Source organism: Acomys minous (assembly GCF_964271855.1).
Source record: "Acomys minous genome assembly, chromosome: 13".
NCBI lineage: Eukaryota > Metazoa > Chordata > Mammalia > Rodentia > Muridae > Acomys > Acomys minous.
The window spans coordinates 9,459,878-9,483,460 of NC_140495.1; the positions used below are offsets into that span (position 1 = coordinate 9,459,878).

The 23,583-nt window shown below is 49.2% G+C and overlaps 1 protein-coding gene across 1 annotated transcript in view; it reads left to right on the forward strand.

Annotated features, from left to right (window-relative positions):
- The window catches only part of CMTM8 (CKLF like MARVEL transmembrane domain containing 8), a 43,872-nt gene extending 23,178 nt beyond the window's left edge, over positions 1-20,694 (forward strand). The window contains exons 2-4 of the mRNA XM_084754551.1: positions 13,075-13,248; positions 18,908-19,024; positions 20,353-20,694. Coding sequence (XP_084610677.1) covers positions 13,075-13,248; positions 18,908-19,024; positions 20,353-20,436 — 375 coding nt within the window. The 3' untranslated portion in view covers positions 20,437-20,694. The remainder of the gene's footprint in view (positions 1-13,074; positions 13,249-18,907; positions 19,025-20,352) is intronic.
- Positions 20,695-23,583: the final 2,889 nt, after the last annotated feature.

Here is a 23,583-nt window from a genome sequence, read left to right on the forward strand (position 1 = left end):
AAAAAAAAGAGGTAGAATTGTTGGTTTGAATTTCATTAGCTTATGGTTTTGTGTTCATTTGCAAATTTAATGAGATTTTTTTTTTCTGTCATAAGCAATGTAGTTTTAGCAGTGTGTGTATGTGGGGGGGAGGGTCTGCATTTGTGGGGGTCAGAGGTTGACATTGACACCTTCTTCCACTGCTTTTCTGCCTAGTACTCTTTCCATTTTAAAAACTTACCTGAGCCAGGCAGTGGTGACGCACAGGCAGTGGTGACGCATGCCTTTAATCCCAGCACTTGGGAGGCAGAGGCAGGCAGATCGAGAGTCCAGGACAGTCAAGGCTACACAGAGAGACCCTGTCTCGAAAAAAACCAAACCAAACCAAACCAAACCAAAACAACTTGTCTGACAGTTGCATATATTTACTTAATAGATTTTAGTCATTTTCACCCTCATTCCTTCCTTCATTCCCTCCTCCTCCTCCTCCTCCCCTTTTTTTCTGTTTGTTTTTTGTTTTTTCGAGACAGGGTTTCTCAGTGTAGCCCTGGCTGTCCTGGACTCTCTTTGTAGACCAGGCTGGCCTCGAACTCACAGCGATCTGCCTGCTTCTGCCTCCCGAGTACTGATGCCCCGCCTCACCACAGTCCCACGATCTCAGGTAGTTGTCACAGTTACAGAAAGCTGGCTAACAAACATGTCTGATATGGCAGTGGTCACTAGGAAAATAATCACCTGGGACCTGTGTTCCTGTGTCGGGTTTAGGCTCTATTTTCCAGGCCCTGAGACAGGCTCGGCTTCCGGCCAAAACTAGCCTGCCAGCCCTCGAAGACCGCATGACTGCTGACCTCTGGGGTTCTCCTGGTGCCTGTGGAAACGGCGCCCCTTTGTCCAGATTCTTCCCAGCGCCACAGAGGTCGGGGGGGGGGGGGTGGCCTCCTGCCCTTGTTACTTAGACTTTGTTGGGAAGGACAGTGACCTAATACAACCACAAAGGAAGAAGGAGCGAGGTGCGGGTATGTCGGAAAATGACAGTGCTGAGGCTGGCCAATAGAGGGCACCAGAGCCATCCTCCACAGTGTCCACAGTGAGATTATTTTAGGAAGTGGTTCCAAACACCCTTCACAGCTCCTGCCTCCTGTGTTTGTGCTTTTTCTGGACGATTTGTGACCAAAACACTGAGCAAAGAAGACAGATCTTCCTAAGATACATGATCTTAGGGAAACTGCATGCCCCTCCCCCATTTAAAGGAAAACCATGCATTTTCCTCACTTTGCTTGTGTGTGGGGGGGGGGGGGGGTGGCGCGCAAACCCCGCCACATCCCAAATTCTTATGTAGGTGCTCAGGACCAAACTCAGGTCTTTTGCCAGGCAAGAACTCTAGCTGCTGGGCTCTCTCCACTGCCCTCCTAAATGACTTTACAGCATTTCCCCCACGGTCTATGTTTACTAGATTGTTGTTCTCTCTCTCTCTCTCTCTCTCTCTCTCTCTCTCTCTCTCTCTCTCTCTCTCTATCTCTATCTCTCTCTCTCTCTCACACACACACACACACGAACAAAGGAAGCTAGTTTGCTTCTGTCTCTCCAAGGCAAATATTTGTCTGGAGTCGGTAGCCAGAAACAATTTCTGAAGGTCTGCATGGGGTTATATGGTCCCTGGTGTTTGCCCGGTGGCACCCATGGGATAAGGAGGAAGGATTCCTTTGGCTTGGTTACAGGCTGGCTTCCAGGCTGCAGTTAACAGTACAGGGAGGGGGAGGGCAGCTTCACTCAGCAGCTCGCTAGATACGGTCTCCGCAGAGTAGAGAAAAGTCAGCAGCTCGTACCATTGACTCAAGCAGACAGATTGAAACTTGGTAAATAACGGGCTTCAAGGAAGCATATGAGAAAAGAAGCATTCTGCTTGCACATGAAAATTGAAGTGAATGGTATGTTTAATCTTTCCCCACAAAGCAAAGAATCCACACGCTGGTTTTGGGCTAGTGGATAAAAACCGTCACCCCGAGGACGATAAATGTTGACTGTCTAAATCCCCCCTGACTAATATAGGTAGAAGATGATGACATTTCATAATCTCAAATGTTATTTATTTCAAATGTGGTAAATGTTTCCACAAAGGTGTCTTTGAAGGATAGCTTTGTATAGCACCTTTTTTAAAATTTTGGCAATCTATCTGACATGTATGTATGTATGTATGTGTGTGTATGTATGTGTGTATGTATGTATGTATTATCTATCTATCTATCTATCTATCTATCTATCTATCTATCTGAGACAGGGTCTCACTATGTAGCTGTGGCTGGCCTGGCACTCATATAGAACTGACTGCGAAAGGCATGCACCGCCATGTTTTGTTCTGTGTTTATGTATGAGTGCCTGCATGTGTGCCATGTGCAGGTGATGGCCAAGGTAGTGCTGGGGAACCAAACCCAGGCCTTCATGCACGCTAGGCAAGTGTTCTACCAACTGGCCTCCTGGCTTCCTGTTTACTTTTTTAAAATGTGTATAAATGTTTGCTTGCACGCCTGATTCCCTCAGAGGTCGAGGAGGGCGTCGGAGACCCTGGAATGGAGTTCCAGGTGGTCGTAAGCCTCAGTATGGGTGCTAAGAATCGGAATCCGGGACGTCTGGAAGAGCAGCCAGGGCTCCTAGCCCATGAGCCATCTCTCCAGCCCCTTCTTTTACTTTTTAAGTTGCGACAGAGTCTCCCTAACTCACTCAAGTTGGCCATGAATTTATTTACTTTGTATCCCAGATAGGCCCCAAACCCTTGATCCTCCTGTTTAGACCTCCTGAGTAACTGAGATGGCAGGCCAGCACTGCCAGACCCAGCTAGACCCTATTTTCTCTTTTAATTATCAAGATTATGATAAAGAAATGTAAACAGTGGAGCTTATCTATGAACAAGTAGATGAGTAAACAGTGGCGGCTCAGCCATTTAATGGACAGGTGCGGAGTGCAGAGCATCAAACCATACCGCCGGGAGGGTGTCAGACGGCTCTGCTGGGTCAGAAGAGCCAGAACCGAGAGTACACATACTAAGTCAAGACTGGCCCATAGGCTACTCAGGGCCACTATAGAGACTGGCACTGGGGCCTGCCACAAGCTCACTTGCATGTTTTTATATAGCCTACAGGTTAACAATGGTTTTTGTGGGCCTGGGGTATAGCCCCATTGGTAGACTGCTCAAGTAACACGCATGATGTACTGGATTCGATGAACTAGTGTTGTACAAACCAGATGTGGAGGTGCACACCTGTGACCCCAGCACCAGGAAGGTAGAGGGATGGCATCACAGCTCAAGGTCATCCTTAGCAAGATAGTGAGCTGAAGGCCAGCTTAGAATATGGCCCAGGCACGCACAAACATGCACACACAGGCACGTGCATCAAATATCTCTTTATTTATCTAATGTTTTTAATGAATGAGGGCTATTTTAAGAAATTCACTTTCCTTGAAATACCCTGGTACCCGCTGGGAAATTGCAAAAGAAAGATGGCTGAACCCTAATATCATGTAACTCAGGGCCCTCTGTGAGTCACCTTGCTTGGTCCACCCACTGACTCGGTAAACTTTCTTACCTTGGACTTTCTCAGCTGCCCTGTGTTTCCTGAGGTGGCACCAGCCTTGACAGGTGGCAGCTTTCTCGGAGCTTGGAAGGTGATCAGAGGCATGCAGAGAAAACCCACAGGATGCTTTCTCAGAAGGCTGAGGCAGGGGATCGCTGAGGGTACCTCAAGTATCAGTCCTCGCCTACCACTTGGTCTCCCCTGTTCACCATTCTTGTCCTAAGCCAGCTGGCCTGTGAGCTTCAGAAGACGCCCTTGCCTTTGCCTCCCATCTCCCCTTCTTTTACACCGGCTCGGGGGATCCACACTGAGCTTATCAGACTTGCATGCCATCCACCCCCTTGGACTTTAAGTTTGCTTCTTGTCAGTTAATGCTCACCAGGAACATAAAATACAGTTATGATGATCTACTTGCCACTTCTGTGTAAACTGGCCCCAAGGGGAACCTGGATACAGGCAAGAGAGCTTAGCCACATATGGTGGCGTTTTGCAGAGCTGTTGGCAGTGGCTGGAGATGGGAACCTGATCCCCAACAGGAAGCCAGGAGAGAGGCGCTGGCCTGTCGGGGATGCTACACCTGTCGGGGATGCTAAGGAGCAGTCAGAAGATAGGATGCTTTGGATGTTCTTAGAAATGGTCTTCATACTGAGCTGGAGAGGGCTCACAGGAAAAGCCCTTGCCACCAAGCCTGATGACCTCCCATGCCCCCCAACCCCTTTGCTCCCCTCCCCCCCCCCACCTCCTCAGGGGAAGTCACTATGCCTTCCCACTGAGACTTGAAGCGTCTCCACTTCCGCCATTGCTTCATCTTGCTCTCCTTAGTGCCGGAGTCCTTTCTTAACTGAAAGTCACGGGATTTTATCCTGTGAATTTGTAGCTAACGATTTTATCTCTAGCTTCCCAGTTCCGTGTTATATTTAAAAGGCTAATGAGGGTTTGAGTTTGAGTTTTGGTTTTTTTTTTGTTTTTGTTTTTGTTTTTGTTTTAAGCAATGAAATAGATGGTTTTACCAACTAGTGCTGCTGAGAAGGGGGCCCGTAGAGTTGGTTGTCAGTTGATGCCAGGATACTTAGCATAAAAAGCACTAGAAGGTTATCACCAGTAAAAAAAAATTAACCTTGAAAGCTGCGTCCTTCTGCGGCTTACAGGGGAGGGAGAACAGGAACACCTCTGCCCTTTGAAACTGGAAACCAGCGGTAGGGTTGGATCCTGGAAGTTTGTGAGATTCAGATTCAGCGAGAGACCTCGTGTCAGAGGGATGGATAATTTAGAGAGAGTGGTGGAGGAAGACACCCAGCCGGCCTCTACATTGTGTGCACATAGGAATCAAACATCAGTGCATGCCACAACATGGCTGAACCTGGGTGCCAAAGATCCAAACACAAAAGGTCACGCGTTACATGGTTCCAATTATATGAAATGTTGTAATTACGCTGTATTGATTCGTTGTCGTGTGTTGTTTGGGATCACTGAAAAGCTGGCCCAGGGAAGTGGTGTTGCCCCACCACTGTTTCAGACTGGAGCATGTTTGTCTTAAAGTGTCCACCAAGGTCTAGAGATGCCCTTTGCCCCCTCCCCCTCCCCCCTCTGCTTTCTGAGTGCTGCAGTTAAAGGGATTTTAATTGTTTTGTTTTATTTTTACCTGCATGAGTGTTTTGACTGCAGGTATATCTGTGCATCACATGTGTGCAGTGCCCCTGGAAGCCAGCAGAGAGCATCAGATGCCTTAGATAAAGTTACAGACAGTTGTTAGCTGCCCTGTAGGTGCTGAGAGTCAAGCCTGGGCCCTCAGTAAGAGCAGCCAGCACTCTTAACAGCTGCGCCTTCTCCCCAGCCCCAAGCAGAGCTTGTGGGTAGGATTCAATTTACAGACACTTCCTCAAAATCCACCCCCATGTCCTCATTGGCATGCACTTGTATTTTTGTTCCCAGTGGCTTCCATGCACGCTGCCTCTCCAGTCCTCCCATGCTAGTGACTATCCCTGACCCTGTGATCTGCTTCCGGTTCCTCACTTGGATGACAGCTGTTCTCTGGCAGATAATATCTGCCCCGCCCCACCCCTCATTTGACATGCGGGGCAAAGCGTTTTGTGTGCTCCTTGGCCCAATGCCAAAGGCTTTCCTTTCCTGGAGTTTTCCCATGTGGGTGACTGACTGCTCGTATCAGCTAATGACAGGTCCTTCTATTGACATAACTCAACAAGCAGGGTTTAAAAATAACACCCAAGCCGGGGGTTTTTTCTTACTGCTGAAACAACTGGACCAGCACAGTTCCCAGGGAAACAAGAGATGCTGTTCAAACAACCTCGGGACCTGGGAGAGGTCGCATGCCAGCTTGTGCTGAATAGAGAAAACTATGTGGGAAGAGAGGCGAGAACACACAACCAGCAGAGAGGGTGCGTGTGCGTGTGCGTGTGCGTGTGTGTGTGTGTGTGTGTGTGTGTGTGTGTGTGTGTGTGTTGAGAGAGAAAAGAATGTGCTGACTTCAGTGTATGTTGGTCCCAGGAAGTTGTGGAAGTAGGTAGGGCCATTGCAAGTACGTGTGTGTGTGTGTGTGTGTGTGTGTGTGTGTGTGTGTGTACGTACACATGTGTGGAGGTCAGAGGAGAACTCAACAGGGGTCAAAGTGCCGAAGTGGCACATTGGGGGGTTGCAGAGCCGCCCCACTTCTGTGGAGTGTCTACATGTTTAGCTCACTTGGCAGCAGTGTTCTCCCAACCTTCACGGGGACACTGATGTGTGACCACCCTGGTGGGTCATTACAGTCTGTTTAAATCGTGAAGCAGACCAAAGAGTACCTTGGGGATGCTGAATAATGGATGCATTGTTATTGGCTGGCTTTGAAATCCCCCCATAATCCTCTGTTCTTCAGACAAAAGCCACCTCACCTGTTTCTGAAATAGAGGAGGGGACCTTTTAAAAAAAAAAACACTAATGGAAGGCAAATGTCACCGTGGGTATCTAAATTAACACGGCTGGTTCTGCACGCCTGGGCTTATAGGGCTTCTCATCTGAAATATCACAGGCCTCCTAGGGAACTCATTGTCTCCCTACGGGTCTGAGAAGGGAGCCAGAGGCTGCCCAAGTTAAAAAAAAATTTTTTTTTTTGAAGTTTCTTTTTTTATATCCCTGTGAACTATCTTTTCTCCTATAGTATTTCTGGATTTGACTTTTTTCTTTCTTTCTTTTCTTTTTCTTTTCCTTTTTTCCCCCCAAGACAGGGAGTCACTATGTATGGGTTCGACTATGGAAGTACTTTGTTATCTCCCCTCATTAGTACTTAACTAAGCAGTCTCCCAGCTCACCCCAGAATCTTTGAGTAGCACTGATGCACTTCTGTCTTCTGGCACACTGCCACCCCAGAGATAGTCCTTCTTGTCACTGATGGGCTCCCCAGGAGTGAGCGTCTGGCTGAAATGCCAGCTTGACCATTTGTAGGCCCTCTGGCTGTGATGAAAAATCATGACCAAAAGCAACTTGAGGAGGAAAGGCTTTTTTGGCTTAGGTATCCTGAATCACGGTCCACAGGGGGAAGCTAAGACAGGAACTCAAACCAGGGAAGAGCCTGGAGGCAGGAGCTGATGCAGAGGCCGTGGAGGGGTGCTGCTTGCTGGCTTGCTCCTCATGGCTTGCTCAGCCTGCTTTCTTTTCTTTTGCCTGTATGCATGCCTGTAGGCCAGAAGAGGGCACCAGATCTCATTATAGATGCTTGTCAGCTACCACGTGATTGCTGGGAATTGAACTCAGGACCTTTGGAAGAGCTGGCAGCGCTCCTAACATCTGAGCCACCTCTCCAGCCCTCAGCCTGATTTCTTATAGCATCTAGGACCACCAGCCTCACCCGCCATCCCACTGGGTTCTTTCACAGCAATTACTAATTACGAAAATGGCCTACGGACTTGCCTGCACCCTGTTGGTATGTAGTCACTTTCTCATTTGAGATTCCCTCCTGAGATGGCTCCAGCTTGTGTCAAGTTGGCATAAAACAAACCAGTGCAGCCACCAAGCAGACAGATGTGGACCCTCTCACTTGCAGGAAGCCAGCATGGGTTGCCTGACAAGACTTTAACCTGGCTAGCTCAGAATGGCTGGCAGGGCCATCCTCTGGCCTCTGAGACCATGTCATATGGAAACACATCCTTCCAGTGACATTTCTGTTTAATGCCATGAGTGAATGTCCTTCCCCACCCCGGACACTGCCAAGGAGTATAGTGGCCTTGAGGTTTTTGTTTGGTTTTGGAGGGCTTGTTTGGTTTTGGTTTTTTGAGACAGAGTTTCTCTGTGTAGCCTTGACTGTCCTGGACTCACTTTTGTAGACCAGGTTGGCCTTGAACTCACAGCGATCCGCCTGCCTCTGCCTCCCGAGTGCTGGGATTGAAAGGGGTGCACCACCATGCCCAGCCCGCTTGTTTGGTTTTACAGCTGGTTTACTGTTTGATTTTGTGGGGATTTTTTTTACTTCTTTGGCTTGTTTTGGGTTGGTTGGTGTTTTGGTTGTTGGTTGTTGAGACAAGGTCTGGTGGCCTGGAATTCGCTGTGTAGACTAGGCTAGCCTTAAACTCAGCGTTCTACCTGCCTCTGTCTCCCAAGAGCTGGGATAAGAAGGTGTGTACCACAATGCCTGGCCTGCCAGGAGAGTTTGAATATGTGCCCACTAGAACATGCTGCAGCCAAGATAATTAAAAAACAAAACAAAAGAACTCCTAACTGCCATCTCTGAGTGCTCAGTGAGTAACCCCTGAACCCCTTCACAGAGCTGCCCAACCATTGTCTAACGACTTGTCTCGAAGCGCCAGTCCAGCTGTTGCCGATATCCTCAAGGTGGGCGCCCGGGATGCAGACACCCCCCTCAGAACCTTCCCTGCCTCCCTTACGTGGATATCAGCACGCCTTCCCGTGAGTCGGCTTCCTTGACCCCTGCAGACTGCGCAGCTGCATTAGTTCTCTGTTTGCCCCATCTCCCGGGCAACCCCACGCACTGTCAAGGAAAGGAGACTGCATTGTATTCCATGTTTGCCTTGGCCTGGTGCGGGGCCGAGGCTGTCGTGGTGTCTGCTGACCTTCCTGACCCTCACACGGCAGCCAGAGGAATGAATTGACGCAGCTTTTCATAGATTGGCTGGATGTGGGCGAAATCTAGGGAAAGACATTAAAGCGTGCATGGAGACAAGATCAGAAAGCGATTAAACACCCAGGCGAATTCTGTGTGTTCTCTTGAGACTCTGTCTCTCCCCTATGGCCGTGCAAGTAAGTTTTAATTAGAAGCCATTTGATAACCTCTTTGAGGGAGGGAGAAAAGGCTAAACATAGACTTAGAAGTCCATTGTTCACGTGAGGTTTCTCTGTGTAGCCTTGGCTGTCCTGGTCTAGGTTTATGTTAGCATGGCACAAGCTAAAGTCATCTGAGAAAGGAAACCTCCGTTGAGAAAATGTCTCCATAAGATGGGGCTGTGAGCAAGCCTAAAGAGCAGTTGTTGTTGTTATTTTGGTTTGGTTTTGGTTTTCGAGGTAGGGTTTCTTTGTGTAATAGCCCTGGCTGTCCTGGAAGTTGCTTTGTAGACCAGGCTGGCCTTGAACTCACAGAGATCCTCTTGCCTCTGCCTCCCGAGTGCTGGGATTGCAGGCATGCGCCACCACGCCCAGCTTCTGTAGAACATTTTCTTAATTAGTGGTTAATGGAAGACCCAGTCCATTGTGGGTGGTTCCATCCCTGGGCTGGTGGTCCTGGGTTCTCTAAGCAAACAGGCTTAGCAAGCCAGTAAGCAGCACTCCTCCATGGCCTCTGCACCAGCTCCTGCCTCCAGGTTCCTGCCCTGTTTGAGTTCCTGTCCTGACTTCATTCAGTGATGGGCTACAGTGGAAGTGTATGTCCAATAAATAACCCTTTCCTCTCCAGCTTGCTTTCCAGTCATAGTGTTTCACTGTAGCTATAGAAATCCTACCAAAGATAGCATCTAAGACCACACTTAAGCCACTGGTGCACAGAACACATAGTAGGAAAGGAGAAAGGAAAAAAAGAGGGAGGGAGGGAGGGAGGGGATGCCGGGCTAGTCCCTGGAGCTGCCTGAGGATGGGGCTGTGACCTTTGCCCTGCCTCTTCTCAGCACTGCTGAGTGGCAGGTCTAGATGGATCCTGCATGTCTGTGTTCTTAGCTGGCGCTGGACCACCCTCTTTCTTGGAGAACTTGGCTAATTGCAGTCGGCCAGCCAATTCCAGCCTGGCCTTGTTTGTAAATAAAATTGCCTTGAAACCTGGCCACTCGGGCTAGAGAGATGGCTCAAAGGTTAAGAGCACTGTCTGCTCTTCCAAAGGTCCTGAGTTCAATTCCCAGCAACCACATGGTGGCTCACAACCATCTATAATGCAATCTAATACCCTCTTCTGGTGTGCAGGTGTACATGCAGGCAGAACATTGTATAAAAAATAATTAAATAAACCATTAAAAAAAAAAAAGAAACCTGGCCACTCCTCCTCCTCCTCCTCAGTGCACTCTACACACTGCCTGCCTTAGCAAAATGCATGACTGAACAGAGACTGTACGGGACTCAAAGCCAAAGGCATTCACCACACAGCCGTGACCAGAAAGAGGGCGCCAACTTCTCACGCAGAACTTCATACTTGAGCATCGTGGTGCTAATTACAGGCACGGGCCCTGGCCAGACTCCGAGAGCCCTTACTGCCGACATGCAGATTGTGCAAAGCATTTATTTGGTCGTGTTTGCTGGAGGGAGTAAACACGAGGTCACTAATCTCTGAAGTCTTGTGGGACTTTGGCACACTGGTGACAGTTTCTTTGGTGTCACTACTCACCCAAGATCAGCACAGACAACAGACCACGTGCAAGAGCCAGGTTTAGGGAGCCAGGGAGTCTGTGGGCGTTATTTTCAGAGATCAGATGACTCTAAGACAACGGTCTGTGGTGACAGGTCACAGGTGCTGCCTACTGTAGACGTTTGCAGATTTCCCATCGCACTGCCTGCTGGGAATAACAGGGGGTCCTGTGGTATGGCTTCCGCGTAGGTCTTTGGTTGATCATAAACATGCCATAATAACTTAAGTCTCAAGTTCTTAGCACCTCCTTGCCTGAGAGCTTCGTTCTGGTCCGGGTCACCTGAGGGACTCCACAGTGGAAGGGCTGGAGTGCGTGAGGGAGACAGACACCCTCATGACACCCTCAGAGTAGGAACAAGAGCCATGTGGTTGGAAATCTGCCCTCACCAGACAATTTGAATACCCTCCACCTAGGACCAGACCCCTAAATCCCACACCTCTATAGCCCCTCATTTCCAAGATCAGGAACTGAGAGGCCATGTGCCCCATTAGAGATGGCACCAGGGCCTGAGGCCCCTGGATGCGTTCTCTGGTGGGTGTGTCCCAAGGCTCTCCTGTAGCCCAGCGACATCTCTGCAAGAATCACAGAGGTCAAGGACATGGGGGCTAAACCAGCCTTCCACATCTTTGTATCAGTTCATCTTCCATCTGTGGGACATGGCAACGTCCACCCTGGTACTAACTGTTCTCACTGTGAAGTGAGAATCAAGTCCTTGTCACTCCTTCCTCAAAGAAGCAGCCAGGCAGCCAGCCAACTCTGGGCTGGGCTGGCCATCCATCAACAGTGTGTAGGTGCCCCCTAGTGGAAAAATGGGGACGGTCGCCATGTTTCCTGAACAGACCCTGAGAGGCAACAGAGGGGGCGGGGGCGGGGGCGGGCCTGGAAGAGTGAGTCCCTGACTCTGAAAGAACTAAGCAGATGTGGGGGGCAGCAGGTTGGAGTCAATATGGTTCGAAAAGGAGATGCACTTTTCTCCCACTGTCTCCAGCGTTATGTATTAATAACCTGAGTGTGTGTGTGTGTGTGTGTGTGTGTGTGTGTGTGTGTGTGTGTGTGTGTACGCTGTTTTCTGACGCATAGCATGTGGGGTGTCAATCAGGGACTGGCAGATGTTTTCCGTGAGGGTGAATATTTTAGACTTCATCCAGGAGACCACTGCCTCCTTTAAAAGCATGCAACCACAGGCAACAGGCAAGGAAAGAGCACAGCTGTGTTAGTCAGCTGCATAAAATGGGTCACGTGCCGGGCGTGGTGGCGCACGCCTTTAATCCCAGCACTCGGGAGGCAGAGGCAGGCGGATCGTTGTGAGTTCGAGGCCAGCCTGGTCTACAAAGTGAGTCCAGGACGGCCAAGGCTACACAGAGAAACCCTGTCTCGTAAAACCAAAAAAATAAAAAAATAAAATAAAATAAAATAAAATGGGTCACGTGAGCTGGAGTCTTGGCTCGATTAGTAAAGTACTTGCCCAGCAAGCATGAGGACCTGAGTTCAATCCCCAGCATCCACATAAAAATCTTGACATAGTGGTATGTGCTTATAATCTCAGTTTGTGGGGGGCAGAGACAAGAGGTCCGACAGCCCGCCAGAAGTGACTAACCCTGGGTCCCGCCCGGGTGGATAGCTCCTAAGGAACAACACCTAGAACTGACCTCGTGCCTTTACACACACAACACACACACACACACACACACACACACACACACACACAGAGTCATCACCATCATCAATCATCATCATCTGATACAGGGCCATGAGCTGTATATAGTCACAGCCATTGCTGGTCAACTGTGTTGAAACAGACCTGAATACTGTGGCTAACACACAAACAACATGGTTAAACCCTCAGGTTCAATGACGAGGTACCTCTCTCACATCTGTGACCTAAGTGCCCAGCACCACTCATGGATCAGAGTAGGTACTCAGAAACCAGATGTAGTGGCACACGCCTGTAATCCCAGCATTTGGGGAAGCAGAGGCAGGCGGATCTCTGTGAGTTCGAGACCGGCCTGATCTACAAAGTAAGTCCAGCACAGCCGAGGTGACACAGAGAAACCCGGTTTCGAAAAACAAAAAGTGGGGGAAGTGAGTAGGTATTCAGAGCTCTGATTGACCTCTGTAATATAGCAGCTTCATTGCAGAATTTCCCAGAATGCACTGAGTGACAAAAAGCCTGCTCTCCAAATTGGCCATTTAGAGCATCACGGCAGATAGGGGACTAGCTGCCATCCCTGTTTTCTTTTCTAATTTGTCTCTGTCTAAAATGAACCAGGGTGTAATGTGAGAGGCCACTAGGCCAAACCACTTTTGTTTAGCACAAAGAAAGGGGAGGCTTCAGGGGCTCCCTCCTGGGATGTGGGTGCACACTGGCTGCTCCATGGCTTAGGGATTGGATGTGTTACTTCCTGTTGCTGTGGCAGAATATCTGAGGCCTCCTATAAAGAAAGCATTTGTTTTCAAAATTTTTTATTTTTAATTATGTATGCATGGGGCAATATGCGCACATGAGTATGTGCATTTGTGGGTGTGCATTCATCAGGGGGGTATGTGTTCAACATGTACAAGTTGTAATGGGCACTTTAACGACTTTCCTCTCTCTCTCTCTCTCTCTCTCTCTCTCTCTCTCTCTCTCTCTCTCTCTCTTTCTCTCTCTCTCCACTCCCGCCTCTCTTTGCACCACCTCTGCTGTTTCGCAGGTCTTGGGACTGCTGGTATGGACGCTCATCGCCGGCACTGAGTATTTCCGAGTCCCTGCTTTTGGCTGGGTCATGTTCGTAGCTGTCTTTTACTGGGTCCTCACTGTCTTCTTCCTGATTGTCTACATCACTATGACCTACACCAGGATTCCCCAGGTGCCCTGGACCACAGTGGTAAGGATGCCCCAGGGGCTGCACCTGCCCAGGGCTGTGAGGCGGGATGGACTAGTGAGTGTCTTCTTGTGGGCTCGGGGTCACCTCTGCTCATGTAGGGCAGGCCTGAGTGGGAAACCAGGCACCGCAGAACAGTGCGTGGCCTAGGAACCAAGCCAGCTCTCAGACAAACCGAGTCGAGGAAAACTGGCTTCTGTCGCCTGCAAACAGGCATGTCACAACACCAGTGGCGCCTCATCTTCCAACATCATCTGCCCATCACAGCTCTGTGTGCATGACTACTGAAAAAGGATCATGGCAGGGCCTGTAGAGCACCTGCCTGGCATGTTCGAGATTATTTGGACCCTAGCACCACTGTGAAACACAAATACAATGAAACAAGAAGGGTTAGGGGTTTGGGTTTTTGTCCTGGCTCCAGACCACATGGCATCTATAGGACAAACAATGGGGACCTCACAGTCTTCAGGCAGGAGAGTGCACTGAGGGTGGGCAGTCTAGATAGGGAAGTGGAAGTGGCCACGTCAGCTGGTGGACTGCTTGCCTGCCATGCACAAAGCCTGGGTTCAGTCCTCAGTACTACATAAATTGTCATGGTGTTAATGTGTGGTCACGTGCGAACACGTCAGCGCCAGGGAAGTGAAGGAAAGAGGATCAGAAGTTCAAGGTCGTTTTCTTTTTTGTTATTGTTCATGTTTTTGGTTTGGTTTGGTTTGGCTCTTTTTGGTTTTTCAAGACAGGGTTCGTCTGTGTAGACCAGGTTGGCCTGGAACTCACAGCGGTCTGCCTGCCTCTGCCTCCCAGAGTGCTGGGATTACAGGCATGCACCACCACACCTGACTTCAAGGTCATTTTCAGTTGCATGTGGCATTTGAGGCCAGCCTGCAATCCATGAGGCCACCCCTGTCTCAGACAGACAGATAGATAGGGTAGCACATGCCTATAACTCTAGCAAGTCCAGCACTTGGGAAACTGAGGCAAGGAGATCTCAAGTTTGAATCCAAGCTAGCCAATAGTGAGTTCAAAATCTATGTATCTTGATCTATGTATAGAAAGACCCTGTTTCATTTAAAATAATAATAAATTTCTTTTAAAGTGGTACCACATATACACACTATAAGACAGAACTCTAAAGACATACTGGTGTACTATATTTGTTTCCAACAACTAACAGATACACACACACACATATACACACAAAAGTCACCCTGGCTCAATGACTTGAAAGTTTTAAAGTCACCCTCCTGGGGAGTTGTGGCCTGAGGCTCCTTCAAAGGGCAAGGCTTTCACACACAGCAGCCATTGTTCCTTCTGAGCTGCCTCGACAGCTCAAGCTAGCCCAACCGGAAACAGGTCTCCTTTTACTTTTCAACACAGGTTAGCTTGTGACTGGTTCCCCACATCCAAAGCTGAGGATTCTCCACTGGCACTGGAAAGCATTTGTATCTGGGTCTGAGAGTGAGCCCAAGCAAGGTGCTTGTGACCGTCCAGGACCACGCAGGTAGCCCTGGGACAGCTCGGTGACCTGTTTCCCCAAGGACACTGGGGAAGGGCAGAGTCATCCGGGTGTGGGATTCAGAAATAGCCTGCACTTTGGTATAATAGTAGCTGTGACAACACAATGGGAGAGAAGGGTAGAGCGACCAGCGAGGTGGGGCTGGCCAGGTGGCTTAGTGGGTAGAGTGTTTGCCTCACGTGCGTGAAGCCCTAGGTTCAATCCCCAGCACCACATGAGCTGAGTGTGGCGCACACCTGTAATCTCAGAGAGGGCGGGGCTACAGGACTCTTTGGGCTACATGGGACTTAATCTCCAAATAAAGACTAGTAAATATCTCAGAAGGAAAGCAAAGAAATGGCTACTGATACTTGAGACTGTGTGAGTGCTTGCAGTCCTGAGCTGGTGCCGTGGGAGGGGAAGGGTTTGCCGGCAGGTCAGCCAGCTCTGTCTTCCACACCCTCCCCTTCTCTCTCTCACCAGCCCCAGAGTGTCTGCTCGGGGCCAAGGCCAGGCCTGCTCCCTGTCCCTCACTACCTTCTCTAGTCTAGAATTGTGTCTAACTAGACATTTGCCAGCCACCTGCCCCTGGGTGAGCCTTATGCTTGGATGTGGTTCCTACAACCGAAGAGCACATGATGTGCCCCGGCCCTGGATCGCCCCCCTTTGAGACCGGGCATACTCTCCTTGATCCCCTTAGCTAGGATGCACCTGTGCCCAGGGACACCTCCTAGCCCCATGAGAACAAAAGACCCTGGAGGTGACCTGTGTCCCTGGGCTGGAAGGAGGCAGCCAGACTGGTTTTGACCACTTCATTCCATGAAAGAAGAACTAATTCTCGGGTTACTTACTCTAGGTCACATGTCCCAAAGAGACCTCAGGGCTTTCCCCCACTGTCTGCAGATGTGGGGAGGGAGGAGGAAGGGGGGGCGGGGAGGGGGGGAGGTGGTCCTGTTGATAGCCACAGGCCATCTTAGGTGGCCTCTCAGGGCCTTTTTTTTTTTTTTTAACCTTCAGATGTGGAAAGGAAGTGGAGAATCAGTTCACAACTATGATCCCTACATCCAAGAGACTGAGGCAGAAGGGTGGTCTCCAGTTCCAGGCTAGCCTGGGCTACAGGAGGAGACTCAAAACCTAAGGCTAACTAGATGGCTCGGGAGGGAGAGGCTTGCCATACAAACTGGAGGACCTGCGTTCAGATGTCTAGGACCTGTGTAAAGTGGGTGGTCAGATGGTTCAGCAGGTAAAGGTATTTGACAGCAAACCTGATTTAATCCCTGGGTTGCACTTGGTGGAAAAAGAGAGTCAACTCCTAAAATTTGTCCCCTAACCTACACACACACAGAGAGAGAGAGAGAGAGAGAGAGAGAGAGAGAGAGAGAGAGAGAAGGAATAATCCTTGACTCTGTAACTTAGTCTTTTTTTAAAATTCATTCATATTGCATCTCAATAGTTATCCCATCCCTTGTATCCTCCCATTCCTCCCTCCTTCTTGCTTTTCCCCTACTCCCCTCCCCTATGACTGTGTCTGAGGGGGACCTCCTCTCCCTGTATATGTTCATAGGGTATCAAGTCGCTTCTTGGCAGCCTGCTATTAGTCTCTGGTTAGTATCTTCCTTGTTGATTTAATGCCCTCAGCTACAAGGAACTTTAAATATATATACTTATTTTATATGTGTACAAACAGGAGCTCAGGCACATCAGAAGACACAGGAAACCCTCTGGGACTGGAGTTACAGGTGGTTGTGAGGTGCCATGTTGGTGCTGGGAACCAGGTCATCTGAAGAGCAGTAAATGCTCTTAACCACTGAGCCATCTCTCTAGACCCTGATATGGGACTTCCTAAAACACTCCACCCAGTAGAGAATGGGCCGGTCATTTGGGAGGGTGGTGACCTGCCTGTTGGAGCTCAAATCCTCCCCAGCATGGACGGTGGCTCAGACTTCAAGGCTCGGCCACTTCTAACAAACTCTTCTCTGAAACTGAGAAGTAGTTCACAGCAACCTGCCAGGACTCTGAATGGACTTCTCTCTCCCGTGGAGAGTTAGACATCCTTAGCAGTTCAAACGCTGTAAACTGAGGCCCCAGCTACACAGGCTGAAGGCTAAACAAAGAGTGGCAGGCCATCATCCAGCTTTATCTGTGTGTGCCTTTATCCCAGAGAATACAGAGTGCTTTCACAGCAAAGCAGGATGGAATTTCAGGAGGGAACTGTGGCTCCCTCCCTCTCCCCCAACAAAGAGCAGCTGGCCACCTTTGTTCAGATCCTGTGTTCTCTGAAGCTCACATCCACAGCACAGGGATGTTGGAGAGCCAACAGGAGCTGGAGGGTCCAGCAAGTGTGACCTGCACCTGGGCCCAGCCATTTCTTCAGCAGGTCAGCATGGTCCATTGCCCCATCCCCCGCTTCAGATCTGTGGCATCCTTAGTCTGTACTAAGATGTGTTTCAGCTGGCAAAGACCAAGCCCCTGCACAAGGTGGCTCATCTTCTAGTGGATAAAGATCACCTACTCTCTCACAAGTCTGTTCCCCATCCCACCCTTGGGATCAACACAAAAACATGTTTACAGCCACTGCAGAGGCCGAGGGACAAAAGGAAGAGACTTTACTCACAGACAAGATGTCTGGCTGGCTATCTTGTACGTGGTCCTCTGACCTCAGTTTCCTTCTTAACGGGCTGGTTCGGACTGACTCATGAGGGCTGCCCGTTATCTCATCAATCACAGGGAAGATTGCTGTGGTTACACGGAACTTGTACTAGATCCGCACACAGGACAGGTAAAGAAGGTGCTGGGAAGTCGGGCAAGACTTGTCTAGGTGATGGTCACACCAGTTGTGTTTTACACCTTGAAGGCTTCCTCGGTGGCTTCGACATAGACAGCTGTTCTAGATGCAAGCCCACCTGAGTACCAGAAAAAAGCTCCACCGTGCTTCCCAACTCCTTTGAACTCTTTAATATTCAAAGACCAGTTGGCCAGGGATGCTGGGATTTAGTTACCTCATAGGGGGTCATGGTCAGGCAGCCAGGCCCCTGACTCTAACCCTGAGCCTATGGTCCCTCAGCCTAGTGTGCACAGGAGGCTGAGATGCAGGGCTTACAGCTGACCTCAGGATGTCAGCATCTGTGTCTGGAAGATCCTGGGTGCCTTTTCTTTCCAGTGGAGGAAAAGATAGCTTCTTCTGACTCCATACCTTTGTCTCTGACTTCCTGAGGTGTCGGGCATAATAGCCCCTTTCCCGGCGTGTAAGCCCTCTTTTTCCTTTAGTGGCTGTTGATTTCCCCACCTACTTCCTCGTCCCAAGCATGTACTTGTCCCAGAATATAGTGTCCTAGAGTTTAAAAATAACTGAAAATCAGCCGGGCATGGTGGCACACGCCTTTAATCCCAGCACTCGGGAGGCAGAGGCAGGCGCATCTCTGTGAGTTCGAGGCCAGCCTGGTCTACAAAGTGAGTCCAGGACAGCCAAGGCTAACACAGAGAAATCCTGTCTCAAAAACAAAACAAAACAAACAAACAAACCCAAACAAAAGTAACTGAAAATCCATTGTTAAAGAGCAAAGAAAAACAGGGGGAGCCAAGGTGACAACACCTCCCCAAAGGACTCTGATATCTGCTCTCCCTCCCCCCCACCCCATCTCTCTCTCTCTCTCTCTCTCTCTCTCTCTCTCCATCCCTCCTTCCCTCTCCCATATTAAGAAGTAACTGTGAAGCTGGTGGTGGTGCATGCCTGGCAGCACAGCACTGAGGAGACGAGTGTTGGAGGATCAGAAGTTCAAGGCCAGCCTATGCTACAGCCTATGCCTGTGCCCAGAACATTCATACATACAAGTAATACGTAGCTTTACCTAACTGTGCCTCCCCTGGGATGTGGAGGAGGTCTCTGTCAAGGACACGTGCCAGATGACTACAGCTGAGGCTGGGGTGAGGCGACAGGTGACGCTGCACAGCCTCTCCTGCGGCCTGCCCCCCTCTACCAGGATCACCACGCTGAGGTTTCATAGGAGCTGGGGACCAAGTGCCAGCAGAGGAAGAGTGATGGTTAAAGGGACAGTGTGCAGTCTGGGGGCCGCTCAGGGCTGGCGGCATCCTGGACTGGGGATGCAGCAACACGCTCGCCTCTGGCAGCTGGCTCCTCTTGGCCTTAACACTCTGTCGCCTTCACAGGGCCTGTGCTTCAATGGCAGCGCCTTCGTCCTGTACCTCTCAGCGGCCATAGTGGATGCATCCTCTGTGTCCTCCGAGAAGGACAGTCACAACTTCAACAGCTGGGCAGCCTCCTCGGTGAGTGAGTCATTGCGTACACCGCCCATAGCGTCCTGTCCTGAAGCTTCCTCCCAAAGCCTGCTTGAGATCAGGAGGGAGTCACCTTATCTGCAGGGAACAATGGCCACTTGCAATAGTGACAGTAGAGCAGTCGATGGGTTGATGACCAACAAGGCATTAAAACGTATAGGCTGAAAGGAAATTTAAAAACAAAACAACAGCCGGGCATGGTGATGCCCGCCTTTAATCCCAGCACTCGGGTGGCAGAGGTAGGTGGATCGCTGTGAGTTCAAGGCTAGCCTGGTTGACAAAGCAAGTTCAGGACAGCCAAGGCTACACAGCGAAACGCTGTCTCGCAAAAACAAAAACAAAAAAACAAAACAACATACAGCAAGAATGAGCCAGAATATGGCAGTAGCTGCCCTTCTAAAAAGAATCTGAGTTTCCCCTGCAGAAGATGAGGCGAGCAGAGGAGGGTGATGGCTGAAGCCTTGTAGGGCATGGCAAATCTTTAAGCAACAATGACAACCCTCCTTCCCACAGCTGGTTGGCCCCTCGCTGTCCACTTGGTTCCTCCTAACTTTATTTATTATTTATTTGTTTATTTGGTTTGGTTTGGTTTTTCGAGACAAGGTTTCTCTATGTAGCCTTGGCTGTCCTGGACTCACTTTGTAGACGAGGCTGTCCTGGAACTCACAGAGATTCACCTGCCTCTCTGCCTTCTGAGTGCTGGGATTAAAGGCGTGCGCCACCACACCCAGCTCTTCCTAACTTTAAACAGAGATGTAGAAATTGAGATTTTGAGATCCGAAGACACACTGGATGGGTGTGCGTTACCAGTGGCTCGTGGCAGACACTGAAAGCTGAGGCCTGCCTAAGGTTACCTGAACTAGATTAGGCCACACACAGCTCCAGCAGCACCCTTAGGTGAACTCCCTAAGGAATCCTGACCTGTCCCAGAAACTCAAAGGACACAGCCAGGAGACGCCAGAAAAGGAAAGCAGAGGCAAGGATGACTCAGTCGGCACAGGTGTGTGCCACCACGCCTGATGGTCTGAGCTTGCTCCTGGAGACCTGTAGGGTAAAAAGAAAGAACTGATGCCCACAAGTTGTTCTCCAAACTCCACACACATGGTGATGGTGATGATGATGGTGGTGGTGGTGGTGATGGTGATGATGAAGATGGTGGTGGTGATGATGATGATTTTAAAGAAAAGGGATGTTGAATAGAGAAGGAGTCCAGGGCAGTTTGAGCTACTGACATAGTTGGGGGGGGGTTGGGGGCAATCATTTGCTAATCAAGACATGTGCTGAAGCCCTGTCTCTACCATGCTTCATTCCCACAGTTCTTCGCCTTCCTGGTCACCATCTGCTATGCTGGAAACGCGTACTTCAGTTTCATAGCCTGGAGATCCAGGACCACACAGTGACTTCCTCTTCTGATAATGGAGAAGAAAACACACCAGGACAGATCTCCCTGTAAAAAAACAAAAAAACAAAAAACAGTTGTAGCTATAATGTATATTGCCCAGAATTGTATTTAACTAATGTTTTTATATCTTAGTTAAATTCCCTCCTAGCGGCTTGTTACAGTGAGGCTGGATGCTTACTTGCGAATTGCCCTACTTCCTCATAGGTTTTATTTTCTTACACAATGTATAAATAAATTGCTAAGTGTTAAGAATGTGTGAGGTTTGTAAAGCTAATTTTTTTTTCTTTTTTTTTTTTCTTTTGGTCTTTTTTTGAGACAGGGTTTCTCTGTGTAGCCTTGGCTGTCCTGTACTCTATAGACCAGGCTGGCCTCGAACTCACAGCCATCCACCTGCCTCTGCCTCCCAAGTGCTGGAATTAAAGGCATGCGCCACCACACCTGGCTTGTAAAGCTAACTTTTTAAGCTACGTTTTTGTTTAGTATATAAATGTGTGTTTGTGTCTGGGTGTGAGTGCCCTACATACCGCAGTGTGTCACATGCTGAGGTCAGAGGACAACTTGCAGGAGGGAGTTCTCTCCTCCGACTCGACAGTCCCCAGGGATAGGATATAAACGTCCAACATGGCACCAGAAGCCTTTCTTTTTCCATCAATCCATCTCACTGGCCTAAAGCTAGCTTCTCTCTTTAAAAAAAGATTTTTTTTTTTTTAATTTGTACCTGTGTGTGCGCATGTAGCTGGTGTTTAGGCAGCTATGAGCTTGGGCCCCCTGCAAGAGCAGTGAGTGGCTCTTACCTGCTGAGAACGTTACCTCCAAAGCGAACGTTAACGATACCAGATTGAATGGCGCAATGCCCCCAGCTAACGGTGAGTGTGAGTGATAAGGGACATCAGTCACCAGGACAGGGTGGCCGGAGAGATCTCTTGCTGGGAACCACAGTGCCCATGACTCTCACATGCTAGCCTATACCTTAGGTCGATCAAAGGAGACATGGCCTTGGGCTCAGTAAAGAGCTCCTGCAAAAAGGTCCTGCCAGGATGGGCTAGTTTATTCTAGAACACGATAAAAATAGATATGTAGCCACTGAGAGGACTGATTGGTACAGGTGTTGCTGAGGGCTGGGGAGGTAGCTCCAAGTGCCTTGCAACCAGAAGACCTGGCTTTGACCAGAACTCACATCTAAAAAGGAACGCTGAGGATGCGTGTTTTAGCAGCCCCCACATTCCATCCCTGGACTAATGGGAGAAAGCTGGAGGATCCTGTGTTGAAGCTCAGCCTGAGGCTACATCAGACCTTGCTCCACCCCCACCCCACCCCCCCCAGAAAAATGGTCAGGCCAAGTACTGCACTGATTGTGAGCCTAGCCTTTAACAGCTCAGCCAACCTCTCTCCAGTCCTGGCAGTGCGTTATAATCCTAGCCCTAGTGAGGCAAAGACAGGTGGACCCCTGAGGGCTGCTAACCAGCCAGCACAACCCACCTGTGGAGTTCCCGGCCAGCCAATGAGAGACTCTGTCACGCAAGAAGGTGGATAGCACCTGAGGAGAGATAGCTAAGGTTGTTCTCTGGAGTGCACATGCGCATGTGCCCAGCTCTTATCAGATGGTGGGAGAGCGCAGATGAGCCAGGCAGATTAAGGGGCGGAAGTGTTTTCAGGCGGGTCGGTTCCTGCTGGTACAACAAGTATCTTGGGTGACTTTTCAACTCGGAGTTTTTAAAAAACAAGAAAAACCACAGAAACGTTAGTGGGATTGGTGTCATGTGCAGGGCTGAAATACGCCCTCTTTCAATATGATGGCCCACTGGCTTCTAGGACATTTTGTGGTCCCTGTTTGGTGTTGTTTCCTTTTTTGTTTGTTTGCTTGTTTTTGTTGTTGTTGTTGTTTTGTTTTGTTTTGTTTTGTTTTGTTTTTGAGACAAAAAGCCTTGGCTGTCCTGGATTCACTTTGTAGGCAGACCAGAGACTGGCCTCAAACTCACAGTGATCCACCTGCCTCTGCCTCCCGTGTGTTGGGATTGAAGACGTACATCACCACGCCCAGTATCGGTGCTGTTTCTTTCACTTGTATGTTTGGGTTTTTCCTGTTTATTTGGTTCTCTGTGGTGTCCCTGCAACAGCCTGCCACTTGGTGACTTTGCAAAAAAATAGAATAAAGCTGCAGGCAGTTCTCATCTTACTGTCTAGCCTGCTGCACCCTGTAATTATATTCAATAAATTTTGCTTGCTGTGCTAGCCTAAATGGTGAATACACTCAGTGCCCACATGGTCTAAAGCCCCCTTTTTATAGAGGTCGCCTAAGACCATCAGAACACACAGATGTTTATATTACAGTTTATAAAGGTAACAAAAAATAAAGTTATGAAGTGGCAACGGAATTAATTTTATGGGCCAGAGGTGATGGGTAGGCCTTTAATTCCAGCGCTCAGGGTGGCAGAGGCAGTTGGATCTCTGTAAGTTTGAGGCCAGCCTGGTCTACAGAATGAGTCCAGGACAGTCAAGGCTATTCTGTCTTGAAAAACAAAACTAATAATAATAATAGTAATAATTCTATGAGGAAACTGCATTAAAGGGTCATAGCATTAGGAAGGTTGAGAAGCACTGGTCTAAGGAGGAATGCGTTCACACCCACAATCCCTTCCTCACCACTATGACAGCTAGTCAACTACAAAACCAAGTCTCAAAACAAAACAAAAAGCCATATGTTTGAATGCTTGGTCTTCAGGGAGTGGTACTGTTTGGAAGGGATTAGGAGGTGTGGCCTTGTTGGAGAAAGTGTGTGACTGGAGTGGACACTGGGGTTTCAAAAGCCCAGGCCCAGGGGTTCTCTTCTTGATACTGGGGCTTCAAGGTGGAGAATTCTCAGCTACTTCTTCTTCTTTTTTTTTAAAGATGTATTTATTTGTTATGTACACAGTATTGTGCCTGCATGTACACCTGTAAGCCCAAAGAGGGCACCAGATCTCATTATGGATGGTTGTGAACCACCATGTGGTTGCTGGGAATTGAACTCAGGACCTCTGGAAGAACAGACAGTGCTTTTAACCTCTGAGCCATCTCTCCAGCCCAACTCTCAGCTACTTCTCCAGTGTCATGTCTGTCTGCGTGCCACCACTCTCCCCACCATGACAGTGATGGCCTACCACTC